We start from the raw sequence: 22,550 nt of genomic DNA, 5'->3' as shown, positions 1-22,550 counted from the left end.
TTAATTAAAATCCCAGAGTTTTTTGGGATACAGCACTGTTTCATAGGTTTACCATGAAGAGCCTCAGCATTACACTGTGTCTAGAGAAGTAATGCTGTGAGTACAGTAAGATGGACCTGTACACAGAAAGAACTGGATTACTTCAACGCCCAGCGGACACCGCTCCAAACCCCTTCAGGGAAAAAGACTGTAAGGTCGTAGCTATCGAATAACATCATCTGTATTTATTTAAAATTATATTATGGCATATCTGTTGAGCATCGGTCAACACACACTTGTGTACAACAGTATAAAACACACTGGTCATATTAATAATCTCTTTGTAGTGCTTTCCAACAGACACGTTTTTAGTTGAATGTATTGCCATGGCTTTCATTTATCCATACATACAGTAGCATTAATAAATAACGGGGAGATTAATCAAAGACTATCATTCCTGAAATTATTTATTCCCCACAAACCATGATTGCAGCCTCCATCAAGGAAGGATATTAAGGAGAATGCAAACTAGTACACCAAATAGAAAAATAAAAAATTAAAGAAAATTAAATTAATGTACTCAAGTCTACCAAAATGTAATATTTAGATAAACAAAATATTGAATGTGCTCTCAGGACAAGTCAGGAATATTAATGCGCTGAATGAAAGTGAGGAACTTTGTTGCAGACGAACCCCACGCAAATTAATTTCCCCACAGAGGCTCACCTCATTGGTCAGGAACTGGGAGCAGAATTCAGTTCTGGCCTTGATTGGCCCACTCACAGACTGGGGTGGGAAAAGTGATTGCCATTGGAGGTGGGGGTGGGGGTGGGTTGGAGTGTGTAGAGTGGCCACAAATGGCCCAGTTGCCCAACAGTGGACTGGTCCATCTAGCCCCCGCCAGACTTGCCAGACGGCACTGGACTCAAAAGGAAACAAGCTTATCTGACTGTAAAAAGTTCAATGGTGGCATCAGGGAGCTGGTCTGTCACCCATCATCACCAGTGCTGGAGGTCAGCCTGTTCACCAGTGCGCTATGTCCAGGGCTCCACCACAGACAGACAGGTCCCTGGGCAGGAGCGTGGCTTGTAAACGCTGGGTACGAGGCACAGGTTTGGTTTGTGTTCATGCGCCACGGGCACTCTCCCAGCATATGCGCGCTCACGCAAGACAGCGCCCCCTACAGGCAGTCCTCCTCAAGCTTCCGCGTGGCGCTCTTGATGCGGTCGTTCTCCCGCAGGTTGCGCAGGCGGGCGCTGCCGCTCGCGATCTCCTCCACGTAGGATTTGGGAAACCAGCCCTGCTCCCCGTCGGACAGCCGCACACCCTCCACCCAGCCTGGGACAGGGGACAGAGATCACACCTCGGTCAGTCACGAATGTCCGGGCACTCTTGGGAAACAGAAACGGACAGGATTACCGTTGCCACACCCTCACCGTCGCTTGTGACGGTCTTGACTTGGAGAATATCGGCCTTCTCCAGTGTCAGCTCATCATGCTCCAGGGCCTGGTAACTCCTAATGCACAACACCTGGGGGATATCTGCAGAGGAGACAGCCCGTTACATTTTACATGAAGCCCATTTAAAAGACACTAATGCAGAGGAACTCATATTGCAGTTCAGGTTCTGTAACTTTCTCAAGGGTGCAACAAGAATCGAACCTTGTTACAACCCAGTACTTAGCCCCTAACAATATTAATGCCCTGTTCACATAGCATAAGCCAAAATGACAAAATACTGTATTTTCATTATCTATTAGACTGCAATAAAAGTTTCACATGTACCTGTAGCTTTCATTTACATTTTCCATGCCTCATTAATATCAAAGAAATATCATCTGTTGGAACCCTCTGGACCTATACAAATGAGTTTCTCAAACCTCTCAACCCAGTCTTTTTCGATTTTTTAAATTTAGCATTCATTCTGCTAAATGAATGTTGTAAATAAGCCGTATCCGCCTGTAACAATGTGCTCACCCTGGTTCACACTGATCCGCTTACTGCTGTCCTTCTCCGAGGGAAACATGGCGGTGATCCACCTCTGCTTCTCGCTCCTACACAGAGAGCAGACCGTTGCACCATTTGTCACCGTTATTACTCATGTACTGAGTAAAAACTACATTACATTGTGGCCATTTAGCAGATGCTCTTTTTCAGAGCAACTTTTCTTTGTTCCCTGCTGAAATAAACAGCTCATGCTGGTTGAGCAACTCATACCCAAGCTACACCAACTTATGACCAGCTTGACCAGTTCAATTTTCAAGCTGGTCAAGCTGGCATGGCTGGATTTTACCTTGGCAACATGGTATCATTTACACAGCTGCATATTTGACTGAAGCAGTTTGGGTGAAGTCACTGGCTAAAGGGTACAATGGCAATGTCCTACCAGGGGAATCAAACCTGCAACCTTCAGGTTCCAAGCCTAATTCTCCCCAACCATCACACCCCACTGCTGCCTGTGAAGGCGTCTGGAGGATCCGGGCTCACTCACTCTGTGTGGGCCTTCAGCAGGATCTGGTGCTTGAGCTGGACCCCCTCACACAGCTGCAGGTGGAAGATGAACCCCGAAAAGCCCTGGAGCTTCTGGCTCAGGTCCTTCACCTTCAGCTCGCCCATCTTGGCGTGCACAAACACCACAAACCTCCACACGCTGTAGCAGAGAAGGACAGCCACAGCGATCAACATTGCTTTTCTACACGCTGATTAGAATGAAAATAAATCTAATATCCAGGTGTGCCCTCTTCCCAGGACTGAGCTGAGAGACGTACTCCTTTCTACGTGACAGAAGAAGGCAGTCGTTGAACAGGTGCAAGTATACTGGTCGGGTGGGCAGCTTAAACTTTGACCCAGAAATACTCATGGTCTGAGTGTCGACCTCCAGTAGTTCTCCGTGTTTCACCAGCCACCGAGATTGAGATATAAGAGGGAAAATCTGAAAAAGAAAACCATACAAAAACATATACGTATATAATGTGTAGGTGTAAAATAATTATTCACTGAAAATGGGGAAACTACAAAATGAGAAACCTGTAAAGCTCTAAGGCCCTATCAAAACTCAATGGATCTTTAGGCTTTCAGATCCCATACAATGTAAAGGTGTACAAAATGGGTCTTCCATCACTGTACAATAGGGTTAATTTAATATAAACAAGTGTCTTGCTGAACATTAACAAATAAGTTAAGAGTGCATATAATGTAACAAATTCTTGCTCATGTATGATCTTTGCTTATAATAAGTACATTTCAGACCTGTCTAGCTTTTAGCATAGAAACAGTATCACCCAATCACCCAAACATGTGAAGGCAGGTCAAATAGGAAAGTAATGACTCAAACTGATTCAAACATAAACTGTGAAACATAGGGAACTGATGTCTTCTGTTAACAGAGGGGAGAGTTAATGTTACTTCATGGAGCCACATTACTAACTATGAGTAAGTTAATCCTACACATGTCCGAGTGTACTTAATTATTATTAAGGATTGATTAATAAACTGGTTAAGTACATGCTCAGGTTAACTAAGGAATTAGTACCTGTTTTGTCAATGTTTTTTATTAAGTGTTACCATCAAGCACACCTTAAACATTAACCCAGTAAATGTGACTTAAGTCACAGACAAACCTTGAGTCAACTGTAGAGACAAGAGTGCAAGAACAAGTGCTAAAATAAGAGTCCAAAAACCAGTTTTGTTTTAAATCCACAAGCGAATCAAGCACGTAGTTATACATAGCATGAAACTAGTGGCTTAATGTACCTTGCCCTCAAAGTGGATTTTCTTATTGAGATGAATGAGTTCCTCCATCCTCTTCATTGACTGAACACTGGAGTTACATTCCTTTATGAGCTGTGAATACACACGGGGAGAAAGTCCTCGAGTCACTGCGACAGAGTCAGCATTCATTGGCAAAGTTCTGTTAAACCGGCGGTTCTTAATCTTTTTACCCCCCAAGCTCCTCAACCCCCCAAGCCCTACCCTCCCCAAATGTGCACATGGAAATACTCCAGACCTTATACTCAAGCTGCTGTACAGGTCTACCTAATAAAGTGGTCACTGAGTATATTTTATGTACTGCTTGCTTTGTGATTTTTTATTTAGCTGAATAATGATTTATGTCTTGGTGTTTTGTGATGAAAGCTTTCAATAATTTCCCCATCGTGGCAGCTCCCTGAGCCCCCCCCCCCCCCCCCCTTTATTAAACAACAGCAAAAGGACACTGCAAGCTTTCTCCATATAAGCAGCAACAGCTTAAATTATTCATGAAGTAACATCCCCCATCTTAAACAAGGTGACGCATGAGATGGCTGCACTTGGCCTCAGACAGGCAATTATGCTTTTAAGGAACACTTTTAACATTTCCACTGCAATCGTTTTTAAAAATGACCTTTTTCAGCTCATTAAAAGCCTTGGTGGCCGTGTCTTCATCTCGAGAGCCCGGTGCCGTCCTCTTCAGGATGTTCTGAACCGTGAGAAAGAGATCATTAACGGAAAATAACACACAGGAAAAGGAAAATAAGAAAAATTTACACACGGCACAGCATAGTCTGCAGCTCTATACAGACCCTTTCTTTCCTCAGGACTTTGTTTCAAGATATCTTTTCTCATGTTGTGTTCAGGGCTCCCGCTGATTTTAAGACAGTATGTTCCAGGACATTTTATGTAAAGGGACATGTGGAATACATAGATGGGGAGATTGAGATTGCGGACTGGGGGGGATTGTGTTTTGGCCTATAACATGACACGAAAAACATTTCCAGGGCAACTCATTGTTTTCCAGAACATTGAGAAAATTTTCTCATATTCCATGATTTCTCCATGACTGGAAAATAGCATTAAAAAAATTTCAGGACGCATCTGTAGAAAGCCAGTGCCGTACTTCCTCCAGTAGGTGTTAGTAGAAAGCCAATATCGTACCACCACCAGTAGGTGTCAGTACATTACATTATTGGCATTTGGCAGACGCTCTTATCCAGAGCGACGTACAGTTGATTAGACTGAGCAGGAGACAATCCTCCCCTGGAGCAATGCAGGGTTAAGGGCTGTGCAGATCTTATTGTGGCCACACCGGGATTAGAATCACCAACCTTGCATGTCCCAGTCATTTACCTAAACCACTACACTACAGGCCGCCCCCAGTAGTAAGCCAATACCGTACCACCACCAGTAGGTATCAGTAGTGAGCCAATACTGTACCTCCACCAGTAGGTGTCAGTAGCGAGCTGATACCGTACCTCCACCAGCATCTTGAGGCGTGTGATCCTCTGGAAGGGAAGGATAAGGAAGGAGGCGAGTGGGAGGCGCTGACAGATGGGGTCCTCCTCCAACCGCGCCAGTATCCCACGGAAACGGGGGTTCTCCTGCCTGTAGGAGAGAGACGCATCGCAGAAACGCTGACTGCCGAACACACTTCATCAGGGAGACATATCTTTCGCATAATCATCACTGCATATTTATGTGTGATTTTTGGAATTTTAAAAGATTGCCAACCGTACAATACAGACTGACTGTCTCTCACTTTCTGCCTGGTGTTGTGTAGGTTCGATTTTTGAGTTGTTTCTAAAGGAAGCACAATTTCAGTGTATGTGGGAGTGTAAACTGAAAAATGTCTTTACACAGTCCACAAACAACCGTGAATGTCAGGCCACAGGAAGATATATTTACTCTCTTGGCCTTTCCTCAATAGCAGTCATTCTTGTTTATGATTAAACCAGATATTTCCCTCAACTACAGTTGCACACAAGCAGTGCTTCATTACAGTAAGAGTACACACAAGCAGTGCTTCACTACAGTAAGAGTGCACACAAAGCAGTGCTTCACTAAAGTAAGAGTGCACACAAAGCAGTGCTTCACTACAGTAAGAGTGCACACAGAGCAGTGCTTCACTACAGTAAGAGAGCACACAGACAGTGCTTCACTACAGTAAGACTGCACATAAGCAGTGCTTCACTACAGGAAGAGTGCACACAAGCAGTGCTTCACTACAGGAAGAGTGCACACAAAGCAGTGCTTCACTACAGTAAGAGTGCACACAAACAGTGCTTCACTACAGTAAGAGTGCACACAAAGCAGTGCTTCACTACAGTAAGAGAGCACACAAACAGTGCTTCACTACAGTAAGAGTGCACACAAAGCAGTGCTTCACTACAGTAAGGGTGCACACAAACAGTGCTTCACTACAGTAACAGTACACAGACAGTGCCTCACTACAGTAAGAGTGCACATAAGCAGTGCCTCACTACAGTAAGGGTGCACACAAACAGTGCTTCACTACAGTAACAGTACACAGACAGTGCTTAACTACAGTAAGAGTGCACACAAGCAGTGCTTCACTACAGTAAGAGTGCACACAAAGCAGTGCTTCACTACAGTAAGAGAGCACACAAACAGTGCTTCACTACAGTAAGAGTGCACACAAAGCAGTGCTTCACTACAGTAAGGGTGCACACAAACAGTGCTTCACTACAGTAACAGTACACAGACAGTGCCTCACTACAGTAAGAGTGCACATAAGCAGTGCCTCACTACAGTAAGGGTGCACACAAACAGTGCTTCACTACAGTAACAGTACACAGACAGTGCTTAACTACAGTAAGAGTGCACACAAGCAGTGCTTCACTACAGTAAGAGTGCACACAAAGCAGTGCTTCACTACAGTAAGAGAGCACACAAACAGTGCTTCACTACAGTAAGAGTGCACACAAAGCAGTGCTTCACTACAGTAAGGGTGCACACAAACAGTGCTTCACTACAGTAACAGTACACAGACAGTGCCTCACTACAGTAAGAGTGCACATAAGCAGTGCCTCACTACAGTAAGGGTGCACACAAACAGTGCTTCACTACAGTAACAGTACACAGACAGTGCTTAACTACAGTAAGAGTGCACACAAGCAGTGCTTCACTACAGTAAGAGTGCACACAAAGCAGTGCTTCACTACAGTAAGAGTGCACACAAAGCAGTGCTTCACTACAGTAAGAGAGCACACAGACAGTGCTTCACTACAGTAAGACTGCACATAAGCAGTGCTTCACTACAGTAAGAGTGCACACAGACAGTGCTTCACTACAGTAAGAGTGCACACAGACAGTGCTTCACTACAGTAAGGGTGCACACAAACAGTGCTTCACTACAGTAACAGTACACAGAAGCAGTGCTTCACTACAGTAAGAGAGCACAAAAGCAGTGCTTCACTACAATAAGAGAGCACAAAAGCAATGCTTCACTACAGTAACAGTACACAGAAGCAATGCTTCACTACAGTAACAGTACACAGAAGCAATGCTTCACTACAGTATAGCAGTGTCTCTCACAGTAAGCGCTGGTAGGTCTGCTCCTGGTAGGCCTGGTTCGTCACATAGGGCAGGTACACCTTGCTAAGGGCAGAGCAGTGCGCCAACACAATGTCACATACATCAAAGCGAAGAATATCCTCCTCCAAACGGTGCTCTAGGTCCTGTAGGAAACTGTGTAAGGAAGGAAGAGAGAGGGACAGAGAAACCCACATACAACCCGGTATCAAGATGAGATAATCATTTTTTTCAATTTACCTCATATTGACCTATGAGCCCACGTTACCATTTTGCCTGAGGTGCTCCTCCAGTAAGCAGCAAGCCAATGGAAACTGTCCAAACTATGAGACACACAATGAACTACAGAAGTGCACTGATCAGAGGAGAGGCAAATAGCTCTCTTAAAATAATATTCATAGCTGTCCAAAATGTGCGGATATCCCAAGGAATTCTTATAGAATATCAGAAATTGCATCTCACTACTGTGGATTCTTAGTCATATGGCCCAGACTAACAATATTTTGGCAATAGGGCCAATAGTGAGTACCTTCAGAGTTCCCATCTCATTAAAGACAGTTTAACATTCTATACCTTTTCAAGCGTTACACCTTTTTAGCACCTGCTCTCTTTCCTTATGCCTGCACTGCCACCAGTTGTCTAGCAACTGAGGCACATGCCAGAGGGGGCGGTTCACTTTTGGGTCACTGGGATACTTTTGGGCCACAATCACTCCAGCCGGTCTGCAATCCACCCCTGCAATTGCCCCACTGCAATCCCAATCCCTCCGCCCCCTCCCAGTCTGCGATTGCAATCGCCCTCTCACCTACCTTTCCTCACCTCCCCCCTATCCACAAATCCATATTTTTGCACCCAGTCCGCCCCCCCCACCCTTACCGCTCACTGACGTCCTTGACGTCGGGCAGCTTGGAGAAGAGCCACTGCCTCTCCTGGGCCCCCAGGCAGTCGTTCAGTTCCTGGGACAACAGGAAGTGCTCCAGCACGATGGCCAGGCTCCGCACGTACGATGCCTCTGACGTCACCAGCTCGAATTTGGCCTGACGCGGTGGGAAAGGGGAGCAGACTGAGCCAGACGTGCACACAGAAACACGACCCCGCCCTACACCCACGTAAGCCTTTCTAATCCACCCTGGCTCCCCCACTGTAACTCAATCACACTCCTCTCATGTGCCTTCTTTCAATCGCTGTGCTACTTTTATTCACCTCCCTCTTTAACACTGTCTGTATTCCCTCTTTCCTTTCCATGACATCACAGGCGTTTAGCAGACATTCTTATCCATGTATACAGCTGGATATATGTACATACTGGATACTGAAGCAGTGAAGGTTAAGTAGGTTAAGTGCTCAAGGGTACGACAGTAGTGTTCTACCTGGATCAAACCTTGAGCCTTTAGGGTACAAACCCAGTTCCCTCACCACTAAGGCTATTCAGAACTTCACATAGAGTCGGACAGCACCTTTTCGTCAGGTCGGATTAGGAGGGTCTGCGTTCATTTTTTATTTTTTTTTACTTTCCGAAACTGATATTCCAAACTCAACACCGACTTTTCACAGTGGTTAACCAGGGGCACGTTCAATCGGAAGACGTGGTTGAACAATATGTTCTCTCCCAACGGCATGCAACATTTTGCAACAGGCTTTGAGGAATGTTTGCTCCCGTTTGGCGGGCGTATCGAGGGTGTAACCCGAATCAATAATGATGCAGGCCTATACTTTAAAGCCCAGAGAACGCCTTCTCAGAAACCGTAGGAGAAAACCATACTGAGCTCACTCAGTTCCCCCATGGTTCCCAAGGATGTTCAATGCAACACTGTTTAAATAAACGTTTTGCTAAAGTTTGCTGAATGTGACCCAGGTCTGCAATGAGCAGGGTTTCAGGTGGTCTGCAAATTCTCAAATGGCGGAATGATTAAAATCCCACCCCTCGCGATGATGGACAGTTCCACGGCCAACCTTCAAGTCTAGCTCCTTTGGACAAGGCATGAACAACAACACAGTCTGACATACTGTAGTCAGAAAACGCTTTGCATGAACCAGTTCATTTGAAGCATGCAGAAGCCTTCCCCAGTTCTCCCACAATCCCTACCACACCGGTTCCCAACCATGTTCCTGGAGATCTACCATCCTGTAGATTTTCACTCCAATCCTAACAAAGCGCACTTGATTCAGCAAGAGATCTCACTGAGCTGCTAGACAGTAGAATGAAACCTACAGGACGGTAGCTCTCCAGGAACGGGGTTTGGGGAGCAGCCCCGCTCTAACGCCCGACCCACTTCCTGCAGTTTGCGCTCCTCATCGCTGAAGGAGTGCAGCTGGCCGCTGGTGCGCACGTCGGGGATGTCCTGCCACAGGGAGAAGACGGAGCCCTGCGACGAGCGGAAGGAGCTGGACGGAGACAGGTTGCCGGGGGGCGTGGTCTCCCCGTGCCCCGCCTCCTCTGCGTTGGGCTCCGCCCCCTGCTGCCGCAGGATCTCCCTGTGGATGGCCACGTCACTGTACTCCTGGTACAGCATCGCTGAGGGGGAGACAGGGGGAGGGGGACATCAGATTAAACACACATACAATCTGCCTTAGTCATTGCTGGGTGTACACTTGGTTAGTCACAATGCATTCAAGGTAGGGATTGGCATAGTGTGGCATAGAAAGGTACAAGAAAACGCCTCTTTCTAAATACACTTCATTTTTTGGTAGAATCAGGTATGCCAAAATTGGGTTGAAGTGACAACCTACAGGAATGTAGATCTCCAGGAAGCAGCCTTGCTCTAGCAGGGATAAGGTGTGCTTTGTTAGGGTTGGAATGAAAACCTACACAACGGTAGATCTCCAGGAACAGGGTTGGGCAGTTGTGATTTGAAACTGCCTCGCCCCTGAAGTGCAGGGGTGAGGCAGGAAAAGGACGAAGACTTACAGTTGGGGAGGAACCGGGACAAGCGACTGCTGCAGGTGAAACTGGCAGTATCACACACATCCTCCTCTATGGAGTCCTTTCTGATACTGAGGGGAATGAGAACACATTCTTATTCATTTTGTGAGAAACAAATTCAAAAATAAGGTCAAGCCATAATAACAGGCAATATCAAGTTAATTCATCATAATGAAAATACAATAAATGAAGTGAAAAAACACAATAACTAAATGCTCCTTCACAAAGGTTTTTTGTATTCAGTATCGTCGTGATGAATGATGCATATCACCTTTGTCTGGAGCACCGTCGATGTAATAACACATTGCTGTCAACAGAGGGCGGCAATGGCCACGTTCCCACAGGGGTCTGAGGTGCCCCGTCAGCGTACCCCACTGACCGGCGGTGTCTGGGGCTGGGCTTCGCTGCATCACAGAGAGAGTGGAAACTGGATAACAGGCTCACCAGGCTCACTTTAGATGACCTGATTCAATTCAGTACCCTAAGAGTAAAGGCATTATGAAAGAATGTGCTGATAGGAGCTATGACATTTCTACACTAAACTAAATTCCACATTTAATTTAATGCCTGCATTAAAACCATAGCCACTGTCAGGGGCCACAACTGGGTCCAGGAGGGGGGGCCCTTAGTCTGTGGAAAATATCATTGTCACAGGCCTGGGAATAATAAAGTAATATGATTTTGTCCCAGGCTCAGGGATAATATACTGATGTAATTCTGTCCCAGACCCTGGAATATTAGGCCTGGGGATTTCACCAGGCGGCCCCTGCATTAAAATGGCCGCCGAGCGGGAGAGGCGGCCGAAGGACTCACGCTCGGGGCTCAGGCTGCTTGGTGCCTGTCGTTCCCGCGACGCCGCGCGGGCGGACAGCGACTTGCCTAGCTTCAGGGTGAAGGAGCTCTTCCTCTGCGACAGCTGCAGCCGCGAGATGAGCTCTGAGGCAGAGAAGCGCCGGCGCTCCTGGTCCACGGTCCGAGGCTGGGAGGCCGAGGCCGTCGAGTTCTCCGACGGTCCGGCGCCCTCTCCCCCCTTTCTGTCCCCAGCGACCCCACCAGTCAACACAGGCACATTTGGGTGAGGTTCTGCCTGAGCCTCTCTGATACCCCCCAGTGGAGGAGGAGTGCAGGGCAAAGTGTACAGTTCAGGGAAGACCAAGTCCTCCACCTCCACCTCCTCTTCTTCCTCATCCTCCTCTTCCTCAGAAAAGGTTTCAGAGGGCCCTGGGAAGAGGAACTCGCTGTCCGCACTGGGGCTGCTGAGGGACTCGTCACTCAGACTCTCAGGGGAGTACACCCTCATCTTGCGGCCTGAAACATACAGCACACACATATCCCGCTTACTGATTAGGGTAAAAGAACATACTAGAGTTAACATACACCGGTACTTTTAGCTTTCTGCTAGTCAGGTTAAACGTTAACTACTATAACTATAAGCAGGGCTATCCCCAATCAAGTATTACATTCAGGTGTATCTTGATCTTCTAGCACTTTCATGTTGCAATTGTCTCTTCATCTTGATATTGTAGTTCTACATCATATATCTTGTAAACTTCTTGCCATAAGAACTTGCTGACTTAACCAATGCTTTACTGTGTGAACTAGTCTTGATGTTCATTGCTATGGATAACTGCTACTTTATCCAACCAGTGTACTTTCAATATGCACTAGTATGTTGCTTTGGAAAAAAGAAAGTGTACTGTAATATAATGAATGAACCAAGGAATGAGCATTTCATGTATTGATTTGAGTCAATAAATCAAAGAAAAGAAGGACAGGGGGAATGAAGGAAGGATACAGATTCCCAGAATTATTAGAGGTGGGCCAATACTCACGGATGGTCTTCTCCTTGAGGGAGCCCTGTGAAGATCTCCTCTGAGGAGGACACATATCCGTGCTCTGCGCCTCCGATCCCAGGGAGGAGGTGGACGAGCGGGACCTCTGGGAGTGGAAGGACTCCCTATCGCTGGACAGACGGGGGGAGAGCGAGAGGGAGAGGAGGGGCACGGGAGGGAGGAAGACAGATACGGAAGGGGTGCTTCCAGATTCCTCACCGTCTCGTGCGTCCTCGCTAACGACACCTCGCAGCCCACGGCCGACGCCCAGAGTCCCGTCTCTGTCCTCTTCCCTGGCAGCCCTGTGGTCCACCCAGCCTGCCTGCCTGGACAGCGGTGGAGGGGTCAAAGGTCGCCGGTCCGGTGAGGAGAAGCTCAGGTCATCGAGGCCAGGGTGAGGCAGGTCGTCGAAGAAAGCCAGCGACTCCTCTTTGCACACGGCCACGTGGTGGCGGGGCCGGAGGTACGGCCTGTCCTTGCGGGCCTCCGTTAGGGCCTGGGACTCGGGTGAGCCCGGGATCCACATGTCAGGGCTGTTTCCACGGCAGAGAAAGGCGTGTAGGTGAGGCTGAAAGTCTGGAAATGGGGAGAATCCATATCCAGGGAGCATGGCGAAAGGACAAGCGGGAGCTAGAGAGAGAGAGAAGAAAAGGAGAATATGTTCAAGGTTCTTACTCAATCAAACCTTGAAGTTGAGAAGGATCTTCTGGCTAAAGCATCCTTCGGCAGAGTAGCTTAGTGGTAGGGTGTTTGACTGAACCAGGATTCAAGCTTGGATTCAAATCCAAGCCCACCAGTGGGCATATAGGTTTGCTGACTTGTACCTGGAGAGGAGAAGATTTGGTCCCTACACAAAAAGAACTAACTCTTGAACCAGGCCCTTAACCCAAAAAAAAACTCCAGGGGCTTCACCCCTCTCTCTTTCTATCCCTTTGAATTTGCCTGCCTAATCAACCAGCATCGTAATCAGGTAAACAAGTCCACCTATCCCTCCCACTGGTCAATAAAGCTTTGACCAGATGCTTTAAACACTATATAGATGAATACAAGTCTCAATATAAGCTTCTATTGTAAATCTAAATTATACAGGCCAAGCATACTAGTGCCCATAGCAGCATGTGGTTGGTGTCCTGCTTTCCATTGTTTTGTTTTCTTCTTTAATTATAGGATTGGTGGAACCTGATGGAAATTATAGGGAGCCCTGCTAGTCTGCTAGGATTTTTTTGTGAAAACATGTTCCATGTTTTTGTAAATAAATTTATTTATTTTATGTTTATGAGAGTATGATTAGCACAGATTCACTATGGTGCGTAGGTCATGTACATAGAACTGCCAGAGTCTCTCGGAATTTGTCACCTGCTCCCTGATACCCGCAAGTGGTCAGACATCCCGCAAATCAGCAATCTGGACCACAGGCAGTAGTAAAATTTATAAATGTGCATTATGAAGTAAACTTAGCAGCCGAACAAAGTGCACCCACAGGGTGTGTAATTTACAGGAGAAATCCTCCCCCACTCCCACCCCCCAGGTGCATAATGTGTATGGGGGATCCCCTCTCTGGACAGTCTCCCGGAAATAATTTTTGCAAGGGTGGGATGTCTGGAACTGGGATACGAGGGATTCCAGACTGGGCTCTGCTATGCAGCTAGGTCTTCCTACTGTAATTAGAGGCTGCCAACAGCAATGATCTCAGCCCCTGTACTTACCCGCACCTACCCCATTGTCTATATTGCCACACTGGGCTCAACCAGCACTGCACCCATCCTCACTGCAGTCTCTGTCCCTCATCTGCAGGGTAGAACCTGCTCTGTCCTTAAAACACGCGTGTGGGAGAGATGCTATCTGCCCTGGCCTGCTAAACATCATTGCATAGTCATCATAGGTCAGGTGGGACTAAACGTCACTCTATTTACTGGCCCTGTGGTCAACAGTATATATCCAGAACAGATACGGATACAAACAGGAATCCTGTCTGTTACAGAGTCCCTATTACCGTTACATTGGCTCTACAGTGGTGTGCAAAAACTTGAGACACCCCTGGTCAAAAAGCCTTTTACAATTAAGTGAAAAGAAGCTAACCTGACCTCTAAATGATACAACGTTAAACAAGACACATTTCTTTACATTTTATTGCAAGATTACTTTTTAAAAATTTATAAAAAATAATTTAGTTTCAAAATAATAATAAAAAAGGAAAAAGGCCCTGTGCAAAAGTTTGGGAACCATGTCAGTTAGTACTTTGTAACTCCTCATCTGGCAACTATAACAGCTTGTAAATGCTCTCTGTAGCCAGCTAATAGTCTTTCAATCCTCCTCCATCTTTCCTGGCAGAACACTGCTAGCTCAGAAATATTCTTTGGCCTCCTTAGGTATGCAGGTATGGCATGTTTGAGATTTTCAATAATATTCAAGTCTGGGGACTGTGGTGGCCATTCCACAACTTCATTCGTCTTTCCTGGATGTACTTCATGTTTGATTTTGAGGTATGCTTTGTATCACTGTCTTGCTGGAATATCCAATCTCTCTTCAACTTCAATGTTGGTCTGACCTTTCAATATTAGCCTCTAGAATTTCATGATATTTGGTAGAATCCATTCTTCCTTCCAGTTGCACAACCCCAAAGCCTAATGGATCCACCTTCAAGCTTAACAGTTGACAAGGTGTTGTTCTCTACAAAGGCTTCAGCCTTTTTTCCCAAACATACCTTCTTTGGTGGTGGCCAAAAATATTAATTTTGGTTTTGTCAGTACAAAGCACATTGTTCCAAAAGGCTTCAGGCTTCTCAATGTTTTCTTTTGCATTCTTCAGAAGCTTAATTTTGTTGAGGTCATTCTTTCTAGCAACTATGCCATGTTGATCTTTATTGTTTAAAGTAAGTTGTATTGTTGTCCTGTGAACAGCTAGTCCTGTGTCTGCTACTCTTTATTGCAGCTCTTTTGCAGTGATGTGTTGGTTTTTCTGAGCATTTCTCACCAGATCTCGGGCCATTCTATCTAAAATCTTTTTTGGTTTTCCAGACCTTGCCTTGATTTCAACTGTCTTCTATTTTGTAATAATGTTTCTGACAGTGGAAATAGGTAGCTTGAAACATTGAGAGAGTTTTTTGTTGCCTGAACCATTTTCATTCTGAAATCCTTGGACAACTGTTTACTTCAGAGTTACTTCAGAATAGTTCAGCCCTGGAATTATACTCAACTGACTCATTGAAGCCCTAACAGGTAAATCACCAGGGTCTGGGCCTCAGTAATCATCTTTTTAAAAAGTAATACAGAATAATCCAAAAGGGTTCCCAAACCATTGCACAGGGCCTTTCTATTTTTTTGTTTTGTTTTATAGATAGTAAAAAAAATTATAGTCATTAAAAAATGAAAATTAGAAGCTATCTTGCCTTAAAATATGCAGAAAGGTCTCGTGTTTAATATTTAGTAATATTTAGAGTTCAGGTTTGCTTTTGATCACATACAGATTCATTGTTACACACATTTAAACCAGGGGCAGCCACATTTTTGCGCCCCACTGTATGTGTTGGAATTTGTTCTCATTCCATGTCACTGTGGTCACATTTAAATTCTTTTCATACTCAAATAATGCGATTAGAACCACCGTGTCTTTTGAGGAGACCAAAGAAATCCTAACCATCCTCATCATTCAGCCTAAGACTACTGTATATGATAATCCCCATGTAAAAACACATACATACAGTACTGTGCGGAAGTCTTAGGCACTCTAGATTTTCTTAAATATAAATTTGGTCTTAGATATGTTTATAGATATATTATATATCCTATATATATATATATATACACACTATATATCTTAGACATATTTATATTTTCTTTTTTGTTTTTCTGCATTAGTGTGCTAGCAGAAAAGGGCAAATGTGAATGTTTCCAAACATTCATTTTCCAAAAAAATGTAATGTTGCAGTTAAAGTTTAGCATTTTGTTTAAATAAAGTATCATTAAGTAATATCAAAGTCTGCTGAAGAACTGTGGCTCTCCAATATGTTTGTAACAACCTACCAGCTAGCTGATTTTATTATAAAACTGCAAATCAGTGCAGAGAACTGATGTAGTTTTAAAGGTGAAGGGTGCTCACAACAAATATCTCTCTTTATAATACAATTTTTTAAACTGTTAAGTACATTTTTTTTTTTAAAGCATCTTTGGCCTAAGACCTTTGCACAGTACTGTATATGCACACGCATGCAGGCATACACACGTACACACGTGCACACACACACACAGGCACGTGTACAAACACGCCGTACATTCACGCTCACACACACACATTTTCTGCCAGAAAGCAGTGTAAAACAAAACACACCACAAGCATCATGGCAAGTCACATGTTCACTGAACTCACAGTACACGAGTGTCATCATCCTAGCCTCACACCCTCCTTAAATGCAACCAACCGCCAAAGCACTGTCTCAACAGCTTTTAACAGCCATGAAAAACCTTGAATCGGCAAAACAAACAAAATATCCTGCCTGAGACGTGGGCCCTGTGTTTGTGCCTGCTAGTATCGCTCTTTCTGCGTAACTCCCCTCCCGTCCCTCCGTCTTACTCAGGCAAACAGAGAGTGCTGGCGGTTTGGTGTGACTCACTGGTCTGCTGACTTCTGTTTGCATGTTATATGGCGCAGGCCTGGGTCACGCCCAGGTTATAATTGCCCCGCCACAGACACCGTGACAGAGTCTCAGGCATCATATTTGTAAATCCCGTGGAGGGGGGGGGGGGGTGGTGGTGGTGGTGAGAGTGGGGGGTTGGGGGTAGGATTGAGGGGTGGCATTAAATTTACATAGCATGGCAGTCCTAAAGAAATAATTTTCTGGATTTCTACACATGGATACACAGGAATACAAGAAGGACATTTTGACCTTTGGATTTTACGACTTTGTTAATTGCTTCTTCAAAGAAAATCTATTAACAGGAATAATTAATAATCTGAAGAGAAGTGGACTTCTGGCCATAAACTCACAAGGACAGACAGTGATTAAAAAGGTAGAAGCACTTCAAAACGGGTAAAGGAATTCATCCACTTTAACCCTTTGAAAAGTAGATTAGAGAGAACTCCATTGCCTTCACCTACCAGTAACCATTGTTAAATCAGCACTAGAATGTTCAGTTAGGAACATTCTAATCACATATTTGTGATTAGAATCTTCAGCTAAGAATATTCCAATCACATATTTGTGATCTCACACCTGAAAAGGGTTAAATTCCGCGAAAGGGCATGACCTCGAACAGTGTCGGTCAGGGCAGGTTTCCGTGTCAGGATTTATTTCAGAAAAAAAGAAAGAGGAATGAGCAGGCAGTAAAACAACCCGGGATGCAGCAAAGTACTGTATACGGAGCCAAGGCTACTTTCCCCTCTGAACTAGACCATAAAACTGGGCTTGACAGCCTCTGCAGCCCCACTTATTATATCTGTCAAACGCTGACATTTCTCAACTTGTTTTTCGGGCACAAGATTAACGACCAATAGGATTGGGTAATTCTGCATCAATTCTCCCAGTGAGCGGTGACCTTCCGAATAATTTTAAACATTGTATATGATCTTTGGAAGTCGAGACTTTTAATTCAAAACTGTGCCATTGTTCAACAATGGCTTAACAACATCAGAGCGATTAACCCCTCTTTCGCACACACACACACACACACACACACACACAGGTGAATACAGGTGAGCAGCCCCAGGGGTTGCCACTCCTGGCAGTAAACCCGCTCTGCACACACGGCACACTGGCAGTCTAATCACTGCCTGGAGTATTTCCTCCGCACACAATAGGGGGACTGACACACTGACATCCAGGCCACCGTGGGGACTCATGTACTGGCAGCACCTCGATCAGACAAACGCCTCCTGAAACGCAAAAGGGGGGGGGGGGGGGAGGGGGAACGAGGAGGAGACTTTCTGAAAGCCAGTCATAACAGCCTTCTCTACAGTGCACCAATGGCGTGAGCGTGCCTGCCCAGGCAGCGCTAGTGAAACCGGCCCGGCTCTCTGAGCTCAGAGAGAACAAAGGCAGATGCCGGGCTGTCGCACGGGGGGACCGCATCGCAGGTAAACACCAGCACATCTGCGCCCTTTACGTCTGCACTTCACACAGTGCCAGCACATCCTGTTCCTGCTCCACACGGGAGCCTGGGCTCAAACAGAGGCAGGCTGCACACACAACCAGATACATATGGGCCACTGCAGGGCGAACTGCTCTCTGAATTCCGCTGGGCAATGTGAGACAGATTTGGAAGTGCAAAAACAATGCAAATCAAACAGGGGTGGTATTTTTTAGTACTTCAGCAGACCCGCCTTCAGTTTGACTGATGACAAAGTTGGTCATTTGAATAGGCTTCCCACTTGAATGGGCTGTTTTTAATGGAACATGGACACGCACCGCACTTGAACCTTTTTGTACCTCATGCTCCTCTAAGAGAGTATTATTATCTCCTACATAATCTTACTACTCTATTGTAGGGCTTTTACTTACTTTTATTTATAATTTACTTATTTATTCATATTCATACTGTGCACAGCATTCGAGAGAACTGCGAATGAAGAATTGAATTGCACATTAATGCACACAGTATGTAAATAAAGTTCTTGAATCTTGAGTCTTGAATTGAATAATTACAAACTACACTAACATAAAATACATCATACACAAGCATATCAATGCAGTCTCACAAAGCAATAGTCCAACATGCAATTAAAACGTCCTATCATTTGAAGATCATACGGCACGAAATATCCTTGAAGATGTTTGGTGCTATATTATTACAATTACAATTTAGTCATTTGGCAGACACTATCAGCCAAAGTGACTTGCAGGAGTATATTTCAGATGGGACACAAACACGGCTAGAGACCAGCAAAGCTGCAATCACATAAGTGCCACTGTTAACGTCGAGGTACATGCCTCAAGACCTACAAGTCTCTCTCTCTTTCTTGCTCTTGCTCTTTCTCTCTCTCTCTCTATCTCTCTCTCTCTCTCTCCCTCTCTCTCTCTCCCTCCCTCTCTCTCTCCCTCTCTGCTTTTAGCTGCTACTCAACTCTCTTATTATGTGGATACACACTACATAGGCTACACAGTGAAGAACTGCCTCAACACCTACATGATAATCGGAGTCAGTCGTTCTCTCTCTCACACACACACACACACACAGACAGAATTTTCTTATAGCTGCTACTCCACCATTATTATGTGGATGTACACTACAAACACAGTTTAGTGAAAAGCCTTTGTTCTGAAATGTGATCGTGCGCAGAACACACCCGGATACTGATGACAAAATACTGCAGGCTAGCTCAGCACCACTCCCATCCTGTAAAAAAGAACTATAATAAAGCAGAAAGGTCAGGTCACAACGGCAGATTAGTATCACTTTATCATAGTATCACTGAGCGAAGACTCAGCATTATGGGAATTTAATGCGTACCACCGTGTGTATGGAAAATATGAGTTTTCAGAATAAAAGGTGCATGGTACTACAGTATGTGCACATGTATGACGATCTTTCTCATATGCAACAATTTATCAGTTTATTTAGATTATATTAAATAACTTTTGTTATTTAGGCTACTGTTCTTCATATGTCATTAGCTTTTCCACAGACACACTTCCCTAGCCGGGAATGCCAGTATTTGGGAAGCTGCTAAACGGATCAACAGCAGAGCTTCCTGATCTCTGCTGGGAAAAGATTATTGTATTGGCTGGTCTCAGTTATAATCTGTCCCTGTGCGGACTCAGCTATACACCTGGACAGGTAGGCGCGTCTCTCCTGGACAGGTGTACAAGTAGAACAGCCAGAGGAGAGGCTATTGCCCATGCCCTTTCCGGATGCATAGCCAACACGAGGGAGACTGCTGGAGGTGCCAGAGAGGGAGAAAAAGTGTGTGGAGATCGGGGGAGCACATTATGAAGCACATCTTGAGAAGAATTTGGCTGTCAGGGTTTTATCCATTTCTTTCTACAGTTTCTACAGTTCAAAAGTTTAGACAATTAAAAAGTACTATATCAAGTATGCTAAATATAAATGATTAAATCATTAATTGAACTGGAGTTTGCAGACGTGCGCGTGCAAATTGACAGTGTGACTGAAAGACCGCTGACTGGAAAGGTCCTCCATTTTGTATGTTCATGTTTTCGTGACACCCCAAAAGACCCCCCTCAGATGCACACTGACTCCCTGCATTCCCTGAATATCTGAACTCTCCTCTCATTCCACTCATGGCACTGAAAACGGCAGCGGGAGGCAAAAAGACATCTGCTTGTCTGAACACATACACCCACAACAACAGCAGCACATGTGCGCCTGGCCCTCGATCTCACCTCCACGGCGGACAGAAGCGGCCACACTCACTCCTCTGACAGTATGTGGGTGTATGGATGCAGGGCATTACTTTCCTGCTCTAAAAGAAACTGCGATTGCAGGATTACTCACACTAGTATGTTTGAAATGGGTTCACGTGTGTGCTGTACGTGTGTGTGCTGTATGTATGTGTGTGTGTGTGTTGCATGTGCGTGTGCTCCGTGTGTGTGTATGCATCTCTAGTTTATATAGAGAAATACATGAAAAAGGTGGAGAGGGGGAGGGAGGGGGTAGGAAAGCATATCTGTCACTCAGCTACATGTAGTAGCATATGCACAGGGCCCCATCTGACTGGCAGGTGATGGGGCAGGTGCTTCAGACTGTATTGTGGATATTGGCACAGCTTGAAACGCAAACTGACCAATAGAGACAATGGACCGGATCTATCCGTTGTATAATGATCTTTTATTGGCAAGCTTTGCTTAATTGAACCACATTAAATCCAGCTATAACCAGCATAAAATTAACAGCTACCAGCTGTTTCAAAATATATCTCGAACTGATCAACCCATGTTGTGCTGGTCTGAAATGGTCAACTGGCAACCAGCGGCTTCAAAACCTACCTGCTTTTTTTTCTTCCTTTTTTTTCAGTAGGGTACATTACATTACAGGTATTTAGCAGACACCCTTATCCAGACTTATAGCGTTAACACTTTAATATAGTATTAATTTATATAGCTTGGTGTGTATTGAGGCAATTAAGGTTAAGTACTTTGCTTAAGGGTACAAGAGTAGTGCCTTGCAGAAAAAAACAGCTCAAGCTAGATTTTGAAACAGCTGGTAGCTTGTTGATCAGTCCAGACCAGGCTCCCAGCTCGACATGGTTTAGCTGGTTGACCAGTTCAAGCTAGCTCCCAGCTTAACATGGTTTGACCAGCTCAGGCTATGCTTTGAAACAGCTGGTAGCTTACCAGACAACCGACTAGCACTAGCTGGAACAGTTCATACCCAGCTAGCCCTGCTTATGTCCAGCTGGGCCATGCTGGTTGAGCAGCTCATACCATGATAGACCAGATTATGAGCAGCTTGACCAGCTCAATTTACAGCAGGGTGTACTCCCTAGGAATTGAACCTACAAATCTTTCAGTAACCATTACAATTCACTGCTGCCCGCTGTACACTCAGAATTGATTGATTTGTTTAGTTTTTTTTCTGGCTTCAGGTGAGACATTCAATTCTTCCATGTGGAAAAGTGAGAACATATGAGGTCATCGGCACTCAATTCACTACACTGTGTGAGTAACCTGTCCGCAGAGAGAGCGGGGAGCACGATAGCACTGACATCACTCCTGTCTGACCTTCACCGCGGTCTTCTCAGCACTGACAACACAGTTCCCTGTCTTCAGCAGCCTTTTCATTTTACTGCATTTCTAACCAAACTGAGATAGAAGTTTTAAATGCCTGAAGAATAAAAAAAACAAAAAAACAATTCAAATATAAACAATTAGAGGTTTGGAGGGCAGGAAGAGGGTGATGAATGGGGAGAAAATTAAAGATGAGGCAAATCAGGAGGAAAAACATTGTAATTAAGGAGGATGCCAGGTAGTGAACAATATGGAAATGATAGTGTTCTGTACCATATAACAAGAGAATAAGTACACATGTTCGTGTTCGGCTGAGATTCCAGGAAACTTCCTGGTGTGTGCTGTGCTCGGGCACTGCTGTTAGAGTCACCGGCACAGCTAGGTAAAATCCTCATATTCTTATGGAGCCAGCTGGTCTCTCACCCTGAAACAGGGCTAAATGGAGTCCAAACCCCCATCTAGGGTTCCATTGTCTGCTTCTGTCTCACTGGACAGTGATTGTGGTTCAGACTGGACCTGGGTCAAATCTAAAATTGTTTTGGATTCAAAACATTATCTGTGCTCTACAAAGCTTGACTGGTGTATTGAAACATATCAAAATGTGTAAACCGCACCTTCTCCTCTTGGTTGGCTCAACTGCACCAGGCAAGGTATATCGAGCACAGAAAAGTATTTGAATGCAAAGCCATTACGCATTTGGCCCAGGTCTGGCTCAGACCCAGCTCCTCAAAATGGCCTCCGTGCTGGGGACCGAGAACACATACTCGCCTGCCTGCACCAGTGTAGTCAGACTTTACCACACGCCCTCACACACTCAAACTATCCCCCGTTTA

At 45.1% G+C, this 22,550-nt stretch overlaps 1 protein-coding gene across 1 annotated transcript in view; it reads right to left on the bottom strand.

Moving 5' to 3' along the window:
• Positions 1-202: 202 nt before the first annotated feature.
• LOC133138085 (rho guanine nucleotide exchange factor 19-like) overlaps positions 203-22,550 on the bottom strand; it is a 23,449-nt gene continuing 1,101 nt past the window's right edge. The window contains exons 2-16 of the mRNA XM_061256535.1: positions 12,039-12,668; positions 11,020-11,514; positions 10,478-10,610; positions 10,192-10,277; positions 9,557-9,798; positions 8,160-8,320; positions 7,287-7,439; positions 5,207-5,336; positions 4,360-4,434; positions 3,732-3,821; positions 2,747-2,910; positions 2,470-2,628; positions 1,956-2,032; positions 1,416-1,520; positions 203-1,317 (exon numbers count right to left, since the gene is read on the bottom strand). Coding sequence (XP_061112519.1) covers positions 1,160-1,317; positions 1,416-1,520; positions 1,956-2,032; positions 2,470-2,628; positions 2,747-2,910; positions 3,732-3,821; positions 4,360-4,434; positions 5,207-5,336; positions 7,287-7,439; positions 8,160-8,320; positions 9,557-9,798; positions 10,192-10,277; positions 10,478-10,610; positions 11,020-11,514; positions 12,039-12,648 — 2,838 coding nt within the window. The 5' untranslated portion in view covers positions 12,649-12,668 and the 3' untranslated portion in view covers positions 203-1,159. The remainder of the gene's footprint in view (positions 1,318-1,415; positions 1,521-1,955; positions 2,033-2,469; positions 2,629-2,746; positions 2,911-3,731; positions 3,822-4,359; positions 4,435-5,206; positions 5,337-7,286; positions 7,440-8,159; positions 8,321-9,556; positions 9,799-10,191; positions 10,278-10,477; positions 10,611-11,019; positions 11,515-12,038; positions 12,669-22,550) is intronic.

The sequence above is a fragment of the Conger conger genome, chromosome 10 (assembly GCF_963514075.1).
Source record: "Conger conger chromosome 10, fConCon1.1, whole genome shotgun sequence".
Classification (NCBI taxonomy): Eukaryota; Metazoa; Chordata; class Actinopteri; order Anguilliformes; family Congridae; genus Conger; species Conger conger.
The sequence above is the reverse complement of the archived record's forward strand: the minus strand, read 5'-3'. Positions and strand labels throughout refer to the sequence as shown.